The following is a 17,395-nucleotide window of genomic DNA, read 5'->3' as shown; positions in this document are numbered from 1 at the left end:
AGACAAAGCAGTGAGTGGAGAGTGGGATCAACTGGTTGAGGCAGCTTCCACAAGCTGTCTCGGCTTCTCTCAGCATGCAGGTGTTTAACGTAAGCCAACATCTCTCTATTTGGGGGCACTGTGGGTGTAAAGGTTTGCACTCCACACCTGCCCTCAGCCGACCACGTAACAGCCTCGGACACGTCCTGCCTCAGCGACGACCACCCCATGCGGCTTCGGGCTGGAAGAAACACTGGCACACTCTCCAGGCCCTCACAGATGTCAGTGGATCCTAGGCCACACACGGGCGACTTTAATCGGTTGGTAAAAGCACACTTCTCGCTGACATTCTCCACGGTACTCGAGGTAGCTTAAAATCAAAAAGCAGGGAAGACACCTTCCGAGACTAAATCTTCAACCTGGCTGCCGCTTAAGGATCAGAACGCAGAACGCACCTGCTTGAGGTGCCATTCCCAGGCATTCTCTGACTCTATGGGAATCGAAATCGGCGTCAGTTGCCTGGCCCAAAATGGCAGGTTACTCCATTGCTGTATACAGGTGAAGATAAGGCTGTTGGAGAAGTCAAAATAAGAACGAAATCATCATTTTCTTCATCCAACACGCAGGCGGAGGTTCTAGAAGAGAGACGAGGCAGAGACGACGAAGCACCCAGCTGGCAGAAACTGCGGGGATGGCAAAGGTGGCCAAAGGCAACACTAACCTAATCCAAGGTAGCGCCTGCGGTTATTACCGGGAGCGGAAAAGAGGCGGCGATTACCCTGACCCAAGATGGCGGTGGCTGTTGAGGCAAAACGAGGAGCGGGAGCTCAGGGAGTGTCTTTGCCCTCCTCCAAGATGGCGGCCGCAGTGGGCGCTGTCCCTGGCTCCGCCCCGCGCCCTCAGCCCCGCCTCCCTCGTCACTCCCACCGCCTCCTCTCAGTTACTAGTCTGAGCGGTGCTGCTCTCCCTAGGAGGGCGGGCAGCAGGCACTTGACATGGCGGCAGCATCGGCGACTGCAGCGACCAAAGGGAATGGAGGCGGCGGAGGCCGGGCCGGGGCAAGCGAAGCCAGCGGTTCGCGGAAGAAGAAGGGCCCGGGGCCTTTGGCCACGGCGTACCTGGTCATCTATAATGTGGTGATGACGGCTGGGTGAGACTGGGGCTGGGGGAGGCAGGGAGCCAGCCTGCCTGGTAAGGGGGCTCTGCTGCTGGCGGGGTGGCTGGGTCCGGCCCACCGCGCGCCGCGCCACCGGGACGGCCGGAGACCCGGCACCTGGGCGCTGAGGGCAGCGGAGCACTGAACAGCTCTGGTGCTTGCCCCGGACTCCCACCTGGGCGAGGGCCGAGCAAGTTCCCAGGCAGCTGGTGTTCCCCGAGCTGGAGTTCGGGGGCTATTACGGGGTATGGGGGAGGCTGTCCAGCCTCAGGTCCGGTTGGACTGGTCACTGGCTCAGGTCTGGGGGCGGTGTGCAGGGCGCTTCTGCAGCGCGAAGAGCCTGGGCGGCAAGTTACGGATGGCGAGCTGTTTCCCCCAGGGGGAGTGAGGAAAGCTTGACTGCAGAGCGACCATTTATTTAGGCGGCTGTTTTCAAAATGCAGACTGAGCTGTGGTCTGAAAGGTTATGGAAAGGCTTTCAAAGTTTTTGACCAGTGGCATGAGCAGAACTGTGCTTTAGATTAGTTGAGACTTTTTTAGGATGCATGGGGATGGGGAAGGCACTGAAGGTGGCAGGCAGAGCTACTGAGGAGGATGGGAATAGACCCACCAAACGGGTTTACCCTCTCTTGTTCCTCCCTCATTTCAGTTCATTCTATGTTACAGTGAGTTTTTAGTGCTAGTTTTGATACTGGCTAGATGTGTGACCTTGGATAAATTACTTTATTTCTCTTGGCCTCCGTTTTCCCTCTGCGATACTAAAGAGTCAGGCTTGGGGATCTCCAAGGTTCCTCCAAGTCTTTGATCTATGATTTTTGGTGAGGAGAATCACAGGATCAGACTATTTATGGTGTATTTTTAAATTTGATTCACATGTAAAACATTTTCCGTAAAATTTTATTATGAAAGGTTCAAACATAAAGGAAACTTGAACTGCATAGTGAACATCCATTTTTATTTACTTTTACAATAGGCAATACATTGGTGGGGTGCAAAATTCAAAATATGTACAAGGGCATAAGGTGAAAGTTTTCTCTCTCAGCCCTCCCTTCCATCCAGATCCCCTCCCTGGAGACAGCTTATGTTTCATATCCTTCAGATGCTGGTACAAGTAAAAACAGATACGTGCCATTCTCGTCTCCCCCACACCCATTTTTAAAATACAAATGCTAATGTCATATTAACATTTTCAGGACATGTGCTTTCGCGCGCTCTCTCTCTCTCTCTCTCTCTCTCACACACACACACACACACACACACACACAGATACATCTTGGGAAGATCATAGACTTTTTGCTAGTATTAGAAATGGCAAGTGTTGAATCCTGGGCTCAGAGTTGTGACTTGCTTGACTTGCTTAAGGTCATGGAACTTGTTAGTGTTATATCTGGATCTACAACCTATTTCTCCTTACTTACAGGCCAGTGAAGCAATAGTACAGATGCAAGTTTTCTTTGTCACATAAACGTTCACAGTGACTTTAAAAGAATATTCAGGATTCTTGTGTATTTATATGTAAAATTCTTGACTTAGCAAGGGCATTGGTGAGAGCACTGGCCCTAGAGAAGGGTTTTAAGGGACATCGGGGAAGAAGAAAATAAGTAATTATTCCTGAGCAATGACTGTAGAGAAAGGGGTGGAGGGTAAGGAGTGACATCCTAAACTAGGAAGAGAATTTGGGGCTGTGAGAATAAAATAAAGTGTTTATTTTTCAGGCTACTAATACTGAACCAGTTACACCATTAAGAAGTTAATTTCTTCTTTTATGAACTATTTGATGTCTTTGTATGACATTTGGCAGAAATAACTTACATACTCCATTACATAGTTGAGATTATACATATAGGTAAATCTATTACTGCCTCGGAGGAGGCATACCTTAATTAAGGTCCATTCATTTCATTTATGGAATGTAAACAAATTACCAGGCCTGAGAAATTTATTTTTTAAAAGGATAGTAGAGCCCTGGCTGGCGTAGCTCAGTGGATTGAGCGCGGGCTGGGAACTAAAGTGTCCCAGGTTCGATTCCCAGTCAGGGTACATTCCTGGGTTGCAGGCCACGGCCCCCAGCAACCGCACATTGATGTCTCTCTCTCTCCCTCTCTCTCTCCCTCCCTTCCCTCTCTAAAAAAAAAGTAAATAAATACAATCTTTTTAAAAAAAAAAAAAAAAGGATAGTAGAACAGAAATGTAACATTTACAGTGATATGCCTAAGTGCTTTTCTGTTTTGCATTTTGTATTGATCTGGATTTCTTTACTGAATTGATTTTGGGAAATTCAACTAAAAAAACCTTTTATTCCTTTAAAAGAAATCTAACCTTCTATTCTTACTTCATTTGCGATTAAAAATGATAGATTTTAAGGTATGGGTATGTTCCAGTGAGGTACTTGTAAAAGAGCTGAAAACGTCTCTTCATCCTATTATTACTACAGACCTTTTAACTGCACAGGCCATTTAAATTTTTCCTTTAATGCTTTTTTTCCCTCTTGTCTTAGATAATCTGGCGCTTAATTGAACTGCTCAGGGACCAATTTCGCTTATTCCCTTGATTTTGGCCTTGTTCTCTCCCAACAGGCAAGGTTGCCAAAAAGCCTGAGCTCCAGATGGGTGAGGTGCCACTGTGCTTACGTGGCACACTCTTGATATGGTGCAACACTTCTGTGCATTGGCATTTGAGAGCAAAAGTTAGTAAGTCCAGGACGCTGATTCTTGAGGTCACCTTTAGCAATATCTGTCATTACCACATCTTCCTATTACCTTAAGTCCTACTTACCTTTTTTTTTTTTTCCTTCTGTGGTTGATCTTTTTTCTCTCTCTTTTTTTTAGGTGGCTTGTTATAGCAGTTGGCCTGGTCAGAGCATACCTGGCTAAGGGTAGCTATCATAGCCTTTATTATTCCATTGAAAAGCCTTTGAAATTCTTCCAAACTGGAGCCTTATTGGAGGTAGGTCCTGAGGCTTGTTGTTGTTGATTCTATTGTTATAAAATAAAACATGCTACCAAATTATATTGAAGTGGGCATATCTGTTGGATATGCTTTAAATTTTGAAAACTCACTTTATAGTGTACTGTGATGTTGATACATAGACCATCTTTTTAATGTTCTAGAAAAAGTAAAATCTCATTTAACTTGTATTACCTGGAATTTGTTCTATATTCTACTTCTACTGGAATTCAAATGAACCAAGCTTATATTGGGAATTTTAAAAATTCTAGGGACATCTTAGGGAAATATTAGCAAACTCAGATGTTTCCAGGGCCAGGCATATGCTGGAAACAGGAAATTGTTGGGTGTATGGTGTCAGGAGTGGTAGTTGTAAGAAATGGTAGATCCTGTCTAAACGCATAAAAAATTTAAACAAAAGCTTATTAATTTCCTTGTGTTCAGGATAATGTATCTTCAGTCCTGTCTCCTAGTGTCAGGGTATGTAAGGATTTGTGAGTTGCAAGTGACAGAAACCAAATTCAAGCTATTTTAAGCAAAATATGAGTTTCCCGGCTTCTGTGGTTGATTAAGATACAGGTTTAAGTTAAATTTTGTAAGTTACAAAATCAAAGGAACCAGCTCAAGAATGAGAACCAAGGATTTGACATTGCCACACTCTTTCCATCTCTTATGTCTCCTTATCTCTGTTAAATGTTAGTCTTAGACTTTCCTACTGAAGTTGCCTTCTCCACATGGTAAGAAATAGGGAGGAAGTTTATTTTTCTTAGCATCTGTGTCACAGTTCTAGGGAAGGACTCTGGTTGGCCTTACTTAGACCAATCATTCTTGCCAATGATTAGGCGGGTCTAGGAAAGGGGAAGTAGGGATAGCTTTGGGCACACGGAGGCAATAACTGCCATAGTTGGTTATGGGGAAAAGCCATCAGGTTGAAGCAATCTTCCCATTATGACATTAGAAAGGATATTTAAGAAAAAAAAATTTACTTCCATGAAATGAGATGTGATAGCTCAACCTCTCATCCTCTCATTTGAAAGCAGAAAATCATAGTTTTTGGTTTTTGTTTTCTCTCAGAAAGCAGAGATTTCAATACTGTCTATACTTACACATTTTTGATAGATGGAATGATGAAGTGAGCTCCGACCTGGAGTCTGAATACCCTTATTCTAAATATGCTAGTTTTACCAACTTACTCCGAATTGGGGCAAGTCATTTATCTTTTGTTCCTCTCACTTTCTTATTTGTAAAATAATTATGTTAAAGTAGATTTCCAAAGCCCCTTCCTGCCCTAACCCTTTGAACCTGAGGAAACTAGCAAATCCATTTTTTGAACTTAGAGTCTTGAATTTTGTTGAAGGGATAGTAGTGAGTACTAGTTTGTCTCTCAGAGTTTAGCCCATACAGTTCTCTCAAGCTATCAAGGAGCAAGTTTGGGGTCAAGACTATCAGAAACTGCCCCAGTGCTTAATACATGAAGAAGTTGGAATACTTCTACAATTTAAAGGGGATTGTATCTCTGTAGCACTTTATAATATTGGAGGTATTGTTTTAAAAATTTAGGAATACCTTGAAAGGTAGTGCCGTCAAATAGTGTGATACAAAAAACAAATCTCAGACTTTGAAGGATTAGACCAGGGCTATCCCTATAGAGTTTTTAATGGGGATTTAAGAAAATAATTTGCATTTCTGGTTTTATGTCTGTTATTCCTGCTGAGAATCAAAGAGATGGCAAATCCTGGGGTTTGATTTTGGGAAAAGAACTACATAATGACATGAAGACTGCCAGGAACATGCAGAGAATTAGCAGTGATTGCAAGAGGGGTAATAAAGGAGGCTTACCAGAACTATACTTCTTTTGTTACAATAATACAGCTTTTTCTAAAATGGACACAAATCCTAATTTTTTTGTTCATACTCATCTAAGAATGTCATATGTATTTTTTGTAGATAACTACAAATTATTCCATGGGTGATAATGTAAATTAGTATGTGTTTTAGCCTTTGCTAATAAAAAGTTTATAATCTTATTGGGTAGATGATTATAACAGGACCCTTGGCTGGAAATTACAGAAACCTCCTTAACTAATTCATACAATAAGGAAAGTTTACTATAAGGTATAGGATGTTCCATGGACTCCAAGGGCAGGGATGCCACGGGGCCTTAGGAATGGCCTGCAGTCAGGGACTGGGCACTGTAAGGAACCCAGGAGTTTTGGCTCAGTCTCTCGTCTCTGCTATTCTTTCTCTTTGTCTCTGATTCTTCCTTGTCATCCTGCAGACTAGTTTTTTTTTTTTGGTTTCTTAGTCTACATAGCAGACAGTGGTAACAGAAAAACTCCTGAGAGTGCAGCTCTTGCAATCAGAGAGCAGCTAGTTGGAAACAGAATCTTACTCCTAATCCTACATTCCCAGTGAAGGGCCTAATTCATCCAGCCCCATCAGCTCATTCCTGGACCAATCATGTGTACACAGAAGCAGGGTCACCTTAACTGTATGAAGTTGGAAAGAAGGGGCAGTTTCTAGAAAAGGGAGTGTTAGGCGCAAAGATCAAGAAGTATTTACAAAAATACTGAAATGCAATACAAGGAAGATGATAGTATATGAGATGATTTATAAATTGACAGAAAGTAAAATACTGATAATCTGTGGGTCAGGAGATCAAAGTGTGAACAAATACAGTGTGTATTGCTTGAGTATTGAGTAATTCTGAGAGCTCATTAACATAGGTAGCAAAAATATCTCATATTTGAAGATACCATCATGCATAAAGAAAATGCATATCAAAAAAATGAATGAATTACTTGTACATGTTGTAACATGGATGAATCTTGAAAACATGCTACGTGAAAGAAGCCAGACACAAAAAGCCACATACTGTGTTTTTCCATTTAGGTGAAATGTCCAGAATAGGCAAATCCATAGAGACAGAAAGGAGATTGTTGGTTGTCAGGGGCTGTGGGGAGTGACTGCTAATGGGTACAGGATTTCTTTTTAAGGTGATGAAAATATTCTTGAACTGGATAGCGGTAGCAATTGTACAACTTGGTGAACATACTAAAAACCACTGGATTGTACACTTTGGGTGAATTTTATGGTATGTGACATATCTTAACTTTTTTAAAATGCTATTTATTTATAATAAGCCATGGATATGTTTTTACTTTTGTTTTTTTGGATTTATGATATTCACGGGTAAGGAAAATTCTTATGTTTGCAGCTTTGTTAGAGTTGAGTGAAAGATTAGAAATTAGTAGAGTGATGCTGCATTATGTCAGTTTAAAATTATTTTTGAGAGAATTTGAACTGCTGAATATGTTTATTTAGCCTAAGACTAATTATAGCAGATGCTTTTAAATACTTACAATTGGATGTACCTCTCTGACTGACAGTGAGGTTTCCATTGGGTTAAGGATGGCTCTGCAAAGATGTTAATTATTGAGACTGATACAGCCAATCTTCAACATATGTACATCGCTGTATATGTCATTTACCTACCTCTGCCCATCTTGGACTATCTAACAGACCACAGAAACTCCCTTTCTTGCCCATCTTCTTCCTGATCTATTGCTTGGGAGCCCCTTAAGTCTACAAAAAGGAAAGGAAACAGTCTTATATGTGATCTTTCCCTGGAGTTCATCTGGTAGGGCTGGATCTAAAATGAATTTTCCAGAACTTTAGTTACATTTTCTAACACCCGTTCCCCACTACTATTTTCTAAGCCCTCCATCTATCTTCTGGTCTAACTTCTCACGCATCACCTCAGACTCTCTTCAAACACTCTAATGAAATATTCGGGAAACTTAGTATGGATATTTCTCTTAAATATAGCAGAATCTTAAGAACTTGAAGTTTCATTAAAAGAGGGTTCTCATCTTGTCTCCCTGCCTGTTTTAATGTCTTTGGATGATTCTTTTCCCCACAGAGATACTATGTGGTTAGGTTCTGTGGTGTTGCTAATACAGTATGTACTTCCAGCACATATGTCTTAAGTTTGCTTTGTGAACTCATCTGTGGCCATAACCATCATTAGAAATAGTTTTCGGGGACTTCCAGCAAGATGGAGGAATAGGTGGACGTACCGTACCTCCTCGTACAACCAAGATTAGAAAACCAATAATTTACAACAATAATTTACTATCAGAATAACACCCAGATCCGGCAGAGGATTTATCTGAATGGAAGTCGGGCAGCCAAGAAGTTGAAGTAGACGCGTTCATCCGGACTGGTAGGAGAAGACGAGCCGGCGGGCGCGGGGCTGGCTCGGGTTGGCGGCGAGCGGAGGTTGGGGGAAGGTTTGGCGCGAAATCGGCGCAAAAGCCATCCGGGTGCGCAAGAAGGCAGCGGTGATCCCTGAGTACGCAAGCTGCGGCTGGCAGACCCAGAGGGGTAGCGATTGTGGACCAGGGCAGAACTCGCGGCCCAGAAGCCCAGACAAGGGTCTGAGTCCAGGGGAACGGAACTACCGCCATTGTTTTCTCCCGCCCTGCTTCCGCTCCCGCCCCACCCCCACATATAACGTCACAATCTAGCGACTGGGGTGCCCAGCCCCGGTGAGAACCTAAGGCTCTGCCCCCCACCGTAACAAGAGCAACCAGACCGGAAAAAAAAAAAAAAAAAGGAGAGACGGGAAAAAAAAATATGTTTTCAACAGAGCAGATCAGTCCCGCAGGACTCATCCTTTTGAGCGACCAAGAATTAGCCAATCTATCAGATGCACAGTTCAAAACACTGGTGATCAGAAAGCTCACGGAACTGGTTGATTTTGGACGAAATTTAGATGAAAGAATGCAGATTACCATAAAACAGATGCAGGAAGACACGCGGAGGAGAGCCAATAGTGAAAGGAAGGAATATGAGTCTCAAAACAATACAGTGGACCAGAAGGAAGATAGAATCAACCAAGCAGGGAAGCATGACGAAATAAGAATTCAAAAAATGGAGGAAAAGATTAAGAGCATCCAAGACACCTTTAAACGTTCCAATATCCGAATTATAGGGGTACCAGAATCAGAAGGGGAAAAGCAACAGATTGAGCACGTATTTGAACAAATAATAAAGGAGAACTTCCCCAATCTGGCAAAGGGAACAGTCTTCCAAGAAATCCAAGAAGCTCAGAGAGCCCCAAAGAAGTTGGACCCAAGAAGAAACACACCAAGGCACATCATAATTACATTAGCTAAGGTAAAAACGAAGGAGAGAATCCTAGAAGCAGCAAGAGGTAAGGGGACAGTCACCTACAAAGGAGTTCCCATCAGACTGTCAGCTGATTTCTCCAAAGAGACCTTACAGGCAAGAAGGGGCTGGAAAGAAATATTCCAAGTCATGAAAGACAAGGACCTACATCCCAGATTGCTCTATCCAGCAAAGCTCTCATTTAGAATGGAAGGGCAGATAAAGTGCTTCTCAGATAAGGTCAAGTTAAAGGAGTTCATCATCACCAAGCCCTTATTTTATGAAATGCTAAAGGGACTTATCTAAGAAAAGAAGATAAAGAAAAAACATGTGTAGTAAATGGACAGCAAACTCACAGTTATTAACAACCACACCTAAAGCAAAACCGAAAGAAACTAAGTAAACAACTAGAACAGGAACAGAACCACAGAAATGGAGGGCACATGGAGGGTTAGCAGCAGGGGGTGGGAGGAGGAGAGAGGGGGAAAAGGTATACAGAATAAGTAGCATAGAATGTAGGTTGAAAATAGATAGGGGGAGGGCAAGAATAGTACGGGAAATGTAGAAACTAAAGAACCCATAAGTATGACACATGGACATGAACTAAAGGGGGAAATGTGGGTGGGAGGGGGGTACAGGGTGGAGGGGAGAGAAGGGGGGAAATGGGACAACTGTAATAGCATAATCAATAAAATATATTAAAACACAAAACAAAACAAAACAAAAAAGAAATAGTTTTCCTCCTTCTGGAAACATGCTGATTTCCCAATAATAATAATTTTAAGGAGGAACCTTTGAAACATAAGCTATGTGTGCCTTTTAAAATACCTGTACTCTGAAGACTTGTCTCGATAAAACAGACCTCTGAAAGACTTCTGCAAAGCCAGCAGAGCAAGTAATTGGAGATATCTAACACAGACAGGAAGACATGAAACCTAGACACACCAGCTTCAAAAACAACATGAAAACCAGAGAGAAAATAGAGCTTGGGTGTAATTAATGTGTCACAACATAAGATGGGAAAAGGGAGCCTGTGGGAAACAGGAGCCCACCCACACAGGCCTCACTCGCTGCTTGCAGACTCAAGCAAATAGAAGCAGATGGTTAGTGGTATTCAAAAAGGCTAGGTAGTTAGTGGCTGCAGAAGGGAATGTGCTGAAATTTAAAAAAAGAACTAAAAATATTGATGGTGCCAGTCAGGGCAGGAAGGGAGGCCTCAGTGTAGAGAGATAGGTGAGGATTCAAGGAAAGAAGTTCCCAGGTAGTCTCAGATAAAGTAGGTTACAGAGCTGAAGCTATTGGGAGATTTCAGAGTTTACCATTTGAAATGTAAAAGAGAACATTACAAAACAGTGCCAAGCGCATCAGAGATACTACTTTATTTTGCTGTGTATAATGGGTACTTTTGTGCCCAAATTTTTGAGGAAAAAATAAAGTTATGCCTTATACATGGGTAGTACTTATTCCATATCTATATAAATGTTTTTAATTCTTTTATTTATATTTATTGTTAAATGAATAACTCTAGAAAGCAATAATGATATCCGTATGCAAAATAATACTCTGACATACAATAATTGGTTTTGTTTCTAAATATAGATAAACAAACAACTAAATTAAAAAATTAAAACAAAAGATTTTTTTCCTGAAAGTTTGAGCCAAAAATGTGAGTGTGCGGTACACTCAGGAGCGCATTATATGTGGCAAAATATGGTATGTGTTGGTGGACTAGTTAATGTATGAATGATTGATTATCTGAACAACAGAAAAACAAATATACAAAAAAGTGGTGAAACTCTAATAATTCAATAAAACTGATGTGCCTAGAGAACAGATTGAGAGTATGCAGTCTGTCAAAAAGTAAGGCTACCAGAAGTAGACAAGGTTGGACAAGGTTTCCCAATTCATAAGTAATTGGGAAAAATAGTAGAAAACTTTTCTGAACTTAAAGACGACATCAGTATGGTTACTGAGGACAGAGTTCTACATAGGAGCTGTTTTTGAAGAAGAAAAAAATCCCTTCCCTTTTCAGTCACCTATTAGTTAAATTTTTAAACTCAAAACCAACATGAGTGATTTCCAGCAGAAAAGAGATCTTAAAATGTAATAGTAAAAAGATTTGGATCCTTGGACTTTGAAGAATTAAAAAATCTACAAATAGTCAAGAGAAAGAATTAGGTTTCTAGAGAACAGACCGTGAAATTTCCTACAGGTGGAGACATTTTGAAAACACCCACTAAAAGTAATTGAACTTCGAAAGAATCTTATCAAAGGTAATTTAACTGTTTTATAATAAAGAAATAAAAATTAACCGTCTTTAGACTAGCACTGTCCAATGGAACTTTCTGCAGTGGTAACATTCCAGATCTGTGCTGTGTTATGGTAGCCACTGGTCGCATGTGTCTGTTGAGCCCTTGAAACGTGGCTGGTGGGACAGAGAAACTTTTTAATTTTATTTACTTTAAATTTAAATAGGCACATATGGCTTGTGGCTAGTGCATTGGACAGTACAGCTTTAGACCACAGTACATGTTGTAAGGTGTCCACGTGGAATTCCGTGAGATATTTCAGCTTTCATCAGGGTAAGAATAAAGTGAGAAGGAGGCTAGTAAGTAAACAAGAACAACCTAACAATGAAAATTCTGTGTCACTCCAGAATTTGTAACTTCTCTATTCATAGGAAAAAAATAACGAAAATAATTATTAAATTAAGTTGGCATAGAGCTGCAGTGTAAGTGGTAATAGTACGCTGAGGTTGGTGAAAGAGAAACAGCCATTCCATCATGCCTAACAAGCAAGAGTTGACCAGTTAATCCCATAGGGATACCTAAAGTTGGAAAGTAGAACAGCCTGATAGGAACCCAGCAGTCAACTCTTGTGAGCTGTCTTTATTAATATGTTGACTGACAAGGTCTAAATCTTGGAGAGCCTTGGGGGATAAAGTTCTAGGGGAACTTAGATCGGAGCCTCCTTTAAGGTATTTAATAAATGAATAAGCTGATGGGTGGTAATTCGTAGGCTAGGTCGAATCCAGTTAATAACACCCAGTAGTTGTGGGAGGTTATTAAAGGTTGGGGATTCTGGTAGATTAATTTGGAGTGTTTGAGGCTCAACTGTCTGGTGAAAAAGAACTACGCCAGGTATTTCCAAGGCTCAGACTGTTGCACCTTTTCAGGGACTATAATTAAGCCTGTATTAGATGTGGCCTTTTTTTAAAAAAAAAAGCATAAGTCTTAGCTGGCATCTCAGAAGATGGGGCAGCAATCAGGATATCATCCATATAATGATATATTATGGAATGAGGGGACTTTTCCCAGGCCGGAGGGAGGAAGTGCCTCTTTTCTTCAGAGTCCAGCTGGGACTGGAGCATTCATTCAAGCCCTGACTGTTGGTTACTCCTTAGCTGAGGGTGATTTCCCTGAATGCCAGGAAGTAGAGGAAGATGAGAGGACAAAACTGAATGCAAAACAGCTGCAAAGAAGGCAACCTTGGGAGAAATCCCACTTCCCCTTTTCTTAGACACACCAGTGTCACAACCAAATAGCTCTCGGTGCTGCTGTCCCTTACCTGGGGTAACAGGTGCAGAACCCCGTCTGTCTAGGCATGCCCGTCCACTATCCAAAGGATAAAATGTACATTGCAGGCCTGATTCCCACGGGAACCCTCAGTGTTAGAGTCGGGCCATGTCTGCCACCTGCATTTACCTGGTTTTCCAGGGAGAGTTACTAGCCCCTTTCAGGGCTTGCTCTCGCCAGGCTACAATCTCTGAAACCACACAGAGTGGTCCCCAACAAAATTATGCTAATGTTTTCAAACTAGAAAAATCAATTTAAAAAAAGCAAATTACAGAGACTGCAAATCAAACATTTATTAGTGGTACTTCTCTGGAGGGGTGTGGTATTTGGGAGGAATAAAAGGGGATTTCTGCTTTTTACTCTTTATATGTCAGTGTGTGTTTATCACTTCATGAGTCTTAAAATAAAAAATGTATAATGGATATAATATATAATAAATATGTAGTTAAATATAATAGAAAGGAAAAAAATGAATGAGGAAAATAAAATTTCAAAGTCCTTTGAAAAAGGAAGAAAATAGGCAGCTTAGATAGGTTATCTTGATTTAAAGCGTAGTATAGAATTTTACATCTGCTGTCAAAATCCTGTTAAATTAGAAAAAGAAATAGACAAGAGAAATAATAAAACTATCAAACGAGTATAGCACAAATACATTGTTTCTAATGTATGTGCAAATGACTTTTTCATTTTCTCAAAAAACAAAAAGGTGTAGTGGTGGTTACCAGTTTAAATAAAGCCCAACAGTCTTTGGGACTGACTTAAGCTTCCTAAAGGACAGACCCGTCTCCCGTGAGCGTGCATACAGGAAGAGCAGGACAGCCCAGTCACAGCTTCAGATGAAGTCAGTTTCAAAGCAGAAGCCAAAGAGACACTCTTAAGTTTGTAGTTTGTCATGCTGAAGGACCATGGAGACACATGTTGGTGGATTAACTGGTGGGTTAATGATGATCACAGGAAAGCTGACCGAAATACTATGTAAAGGTGTCGTAGTACATGTAAAGGAACACTAGCGATAAGAAATTTGGGTATTAAGACTTGGTTTTGCCACTTGATCTTAACTACTGTGAACCTTCATTGTCTGCAATGAGTATGCCAAGTTAGAGGACCTTTAAGTTTTTTCCCACTTTTAAGTTCTGTAAGGCTTCTACTATCAACATGTAAAATTAAGCAGATAATGAATTAATAAGTTATAGAGCTGAATATAGCAAGAAAGGTAAAATTAAGTGACAGAAAGTCATGGTAATTAAGTAAATTTCACCTATTTCCTCCTTTTTTTTTTTTTTAAAGATTTTTTTATTTGTTTATTTTTAGAGGGGAAGGAAGGGAGATAGACAGAGAGAGAGAGAAACATCAATGTGCGGTTGCTGGGGGTTATAGCCTGCAACCCAGGCATGTACCCTGGCTGGGAATCGAACCTGGGACACTTTGGTTCCCAGTCCGCGCTCAATCCACTGAGCTACGCCAGCCAGGGTTATTTCCTCCTTTTAAAACTGGATGTAAAAGGACTTTGGAAACAAGTTTGGACTGGAGTCTTTGAGGGAGGCCAATCAACAGCCCTCTTTTTCCTGCCTATATTCTGAACACCGAGAGAGAATTTAAAGGAATTGCACAAGAACCCCCAAAATCACCTTTATTAGTGATAAAGGCCTAGCTGGAGGCCATGTGTTAGTTGTGCGAACTAAATAGGTTTGCTAAATGAGCTCCAGAATTCAGACTCACCACACACACTGTCTCAGACAGCAGGGGCCCAGGTGGCCTGGAAGAAACCAGAGAACTTGGGGTTCTTTGTGGAAACCCTAGGTTGGGGCTGAGTTGAGCATGCTACTTTTATTCTTCTCAAATGTCCTGCTCAGTTGAGTCATCCTTCTTTTCCCTAGGTAAAATGATTAAAAGGTGGACCAGAAATATTCAGGGCAAAAAACCTTCTCAAAGAAGCCAGAGGACAGGGGAAAGGTGTTTCCTCCTAATGATAAGTTCTATTATATTCATTGTAGAAAAAACCTAGATAAGCATAAAGAAGAAAATGCACATCGATCTTAAGTTCATGCCTAGAGATAACCACTAGTAACATTTTGGTGTCTATTCTTCAAGACTACATGTTATTATATAGTTAAGTTTTAAGCAAAAATGGAATCATGTATACATATAGTATGATGATTTTCAAAGTTAACCAAATACTGGTAAACACAACTCAGAGTTGTCCTGGACCTCCCCATAGGAACATGAGTGTGGGAGGCATGCCCTGTGGAGCTGCCCAGCTTAGGAGATTTTATCTTCTCTGGGAGTTTTCCTGGTTCTCATAGCTGGACCCGCAGCAGCTGAACCTCTACTCCCTTACTCTGCCTCTCAGGCCGTAGCTTGCTGATCCAGGTCGGATTTTTTCCCCAAGAATTGGAATTTTGAATTAAAAGAGACTGGAACTTACTGTAGCCAAACCACCTGAAGTCTAAAGCTGCTTTGGTTCCTACTTGCTAAACTTTTTTTGGCTTTGTTGTTTTACCTTAGATTAAAATTGAAATTGAAGGATGATAGGTGGAGCACAAGAGGATTTTTAGGACATCAAAACTGCTTTGTACGATGTGTTGGTGGGCACGTGCCGTTATACATTGTCCAAACCCATAGAATGTACAACACCAAATGTGAACCCTTGCGTGAACTAGGGACTTGGGGTGATAATGATGTGTCACTGTAGGTTCCTCGGTGGCAATAAAAGTACCACTCTGGTGAGGGGTGTTGATAATGGGGGCGGCTGTGCACGTGTGAGGGCAGGGTGTGTCCAAGAAATCTGTGTACCTTCTTCTCAGTTGTGCTGTGAACCTAAGACTACTTTTTAAAAAATAGAGTCTTAAAAAAGTGACACTGAACAATTTGTTGGTAGCTTACAAAAATAGTTTCCTTAGTGTAACTCTTAGAAACTTAAAAACAAAGTTTCTAAGTAACCTTCTATGGAAAAGGGCATTTAGCATTGAGGTTAAACTTTAAAACTAAAATCAGCTTATTGCCAGTAGGTGGTAATGTAAGGGATCAAGAGGAGAGAGCTGTTTACCAGACCATTTCCAGAGAGACTTTGAATATGAGGTCTTCTAAATTTTTTCCAGTCCCATATGCTTATTTTAGTTCAGTAAGTCTCAGTACATCTCAACAACAGCAGTCCCATCCCCCACGGTGCACTTTGGAAAATTGGGAGGATATTTTGATCACCACAGTCAATAGGGATGCTGCTGACTCGGTGTCCTATGATGTCCATGTCTAACTCGGTGATGATCCGTTCTGCATCCCCCACTGACTTTCTGTGCCCCCCCCCCACCACAGGATAACCCCTCTATAAATACATATTGATAGTTTTGAGGTACATGTTCATACTAAATCATCTTTATGAGAGGTTAAACAAAAAGCTTATTAAGTTAGAAGCCAGTTGTCTTAGTTCTCTATTGCTGCATAACAAAATATCACAAACTTGGCAGCTTAAAACAACACTCACTTATTTTTAGCTCATGGTTCTCTAAGTCAGAAGTTGGGCTCTGCTGGGTTCTCTGCTCTGGGTCTTACAAGACCAAAATCAAGGTGTCAGCCAGGCTAACTCTAGGGTTTTTAGGAAGAATCTGCTTCTCAGCTCAGTTGGCTTTGCAGACTCCTGTTCCTTGTGGTTGTCAGTCTGAAGTCCCCATTTCCTTCCTGATTGTCAGCTAGAGGTCACTCCTAACCAACCCCTAAAGGCTGTTCTTCAGTGTGCATATGGCCCCCTTCATATGGTCCCCTTCTTCTTTGAAGCCAATAATGGCTCATACAATAGAATCCTTGTTCTCTGAATATTTTTGGAGAGAAGGGAAGGGAGAGAAACATTGATCGGTTGCCTCTCACACGCCCCCTACTGGGGACCTGGCCCACAACCCAGACATGTGCCCTGACTGGGAATCAAACCAGGGACCTTTTGGTCCACAGGCCAGCACTCACTGAGCTACACCAGCCAGGGTGAGAAGACTGCTTTCAAAGGGATCACATTGTGGGGTCAGGCCTACTCATATAATCCCCATACCATTATTACTTTTGCAAAATTCCTATACCTAGATTAGTTTTTAATTGCATAACCAATGAATAGGACTCTTAGGGAATTATCTTTAGAATTCTGCTTACTACATTGTTATGAAGAAGAAACTTAAGTGAAATAAAGATACCATCTCAAAAGAATTGAGTCATTGGTTAAATTCTGTTGTGTAGGTGTTATAGCATTTCCAGTGTGCATATTTAGTCGAAAAGGATTGCAGTGCAATAGTGTTGTTATTGCAAAAGCAATGAAACATGGAAAATTTGTAATAGGAGATTTGAGATTCCTGTTCAGACTTTAGTTGTTAAATTAGTGTAGATACATGAAACACAGGGGTCTTACTGGATTTTTTTAATATAGACTATTTTAATGATATTTCATATTAACATCTTTTGGGGAGATCACTGTAGTTTTTATGTTTTATCCTAAAGTCATCACCAGTCTGTTACACACTGCTTTATTGCTTCTTGTGTTGCTGGTTTTATTTTTTCAGTCTACTATCGCTTATCATACCAATCCAAG

At 41.2% G+C, this 17,395-nt stretch overlaps 1 protein-coding gene across 1 annotated transcript in view; it reads left to right on the top strand.

Annotated features, from left to right (window-relative positions):
• Positions 1 to 918: 918 nt before the first annotated feature.
• The window catches only part of HACD2 (3-hydroxyacyl-CoA dehydratase 2), a 103,601-nt gene continuing 87,124 nt past the window's right edge, over positions 919 to 17,395 (top strand). Inside the window, exons 1-2 of the mRNA XM_028505000.2 lie at positions 919 to 1,129; positions 3,964 to 4,081. Of these exons, the coding sequence (XP_028360801.1) occupies positions 975 to 1,129; positions 3,964 to 4,081 (273 nt within the window). The 5' untranslated portion in view covers positions 919 to 974. The remainder of the gene's footprint in view (positions 1,130 to 3,963; positions 4,082 to 17,395) is intronic.

The sequence above is a fragment of the Phyllostomus discolor genome, chromosome 2 (assembly GCF_004126475.2).
Source record: "Phyllostomus discolor isolate MPI-MPIP mPhyDis1 chromosome 2, mPhyDis1.pri.v3, whole genome shotgun sequence".
NCBI classification, from domain to species: Eukaryota; Metazoa; Chordata; class Mammalia; order Chiroptera; family Phyllostomidae; genus Phyllostomus; species Phyllostomus discolor.
Note: the sequence above shows the minus strand (reverse complement) of the source record. Positions and strands in the feature narration are given on the sequence as shown.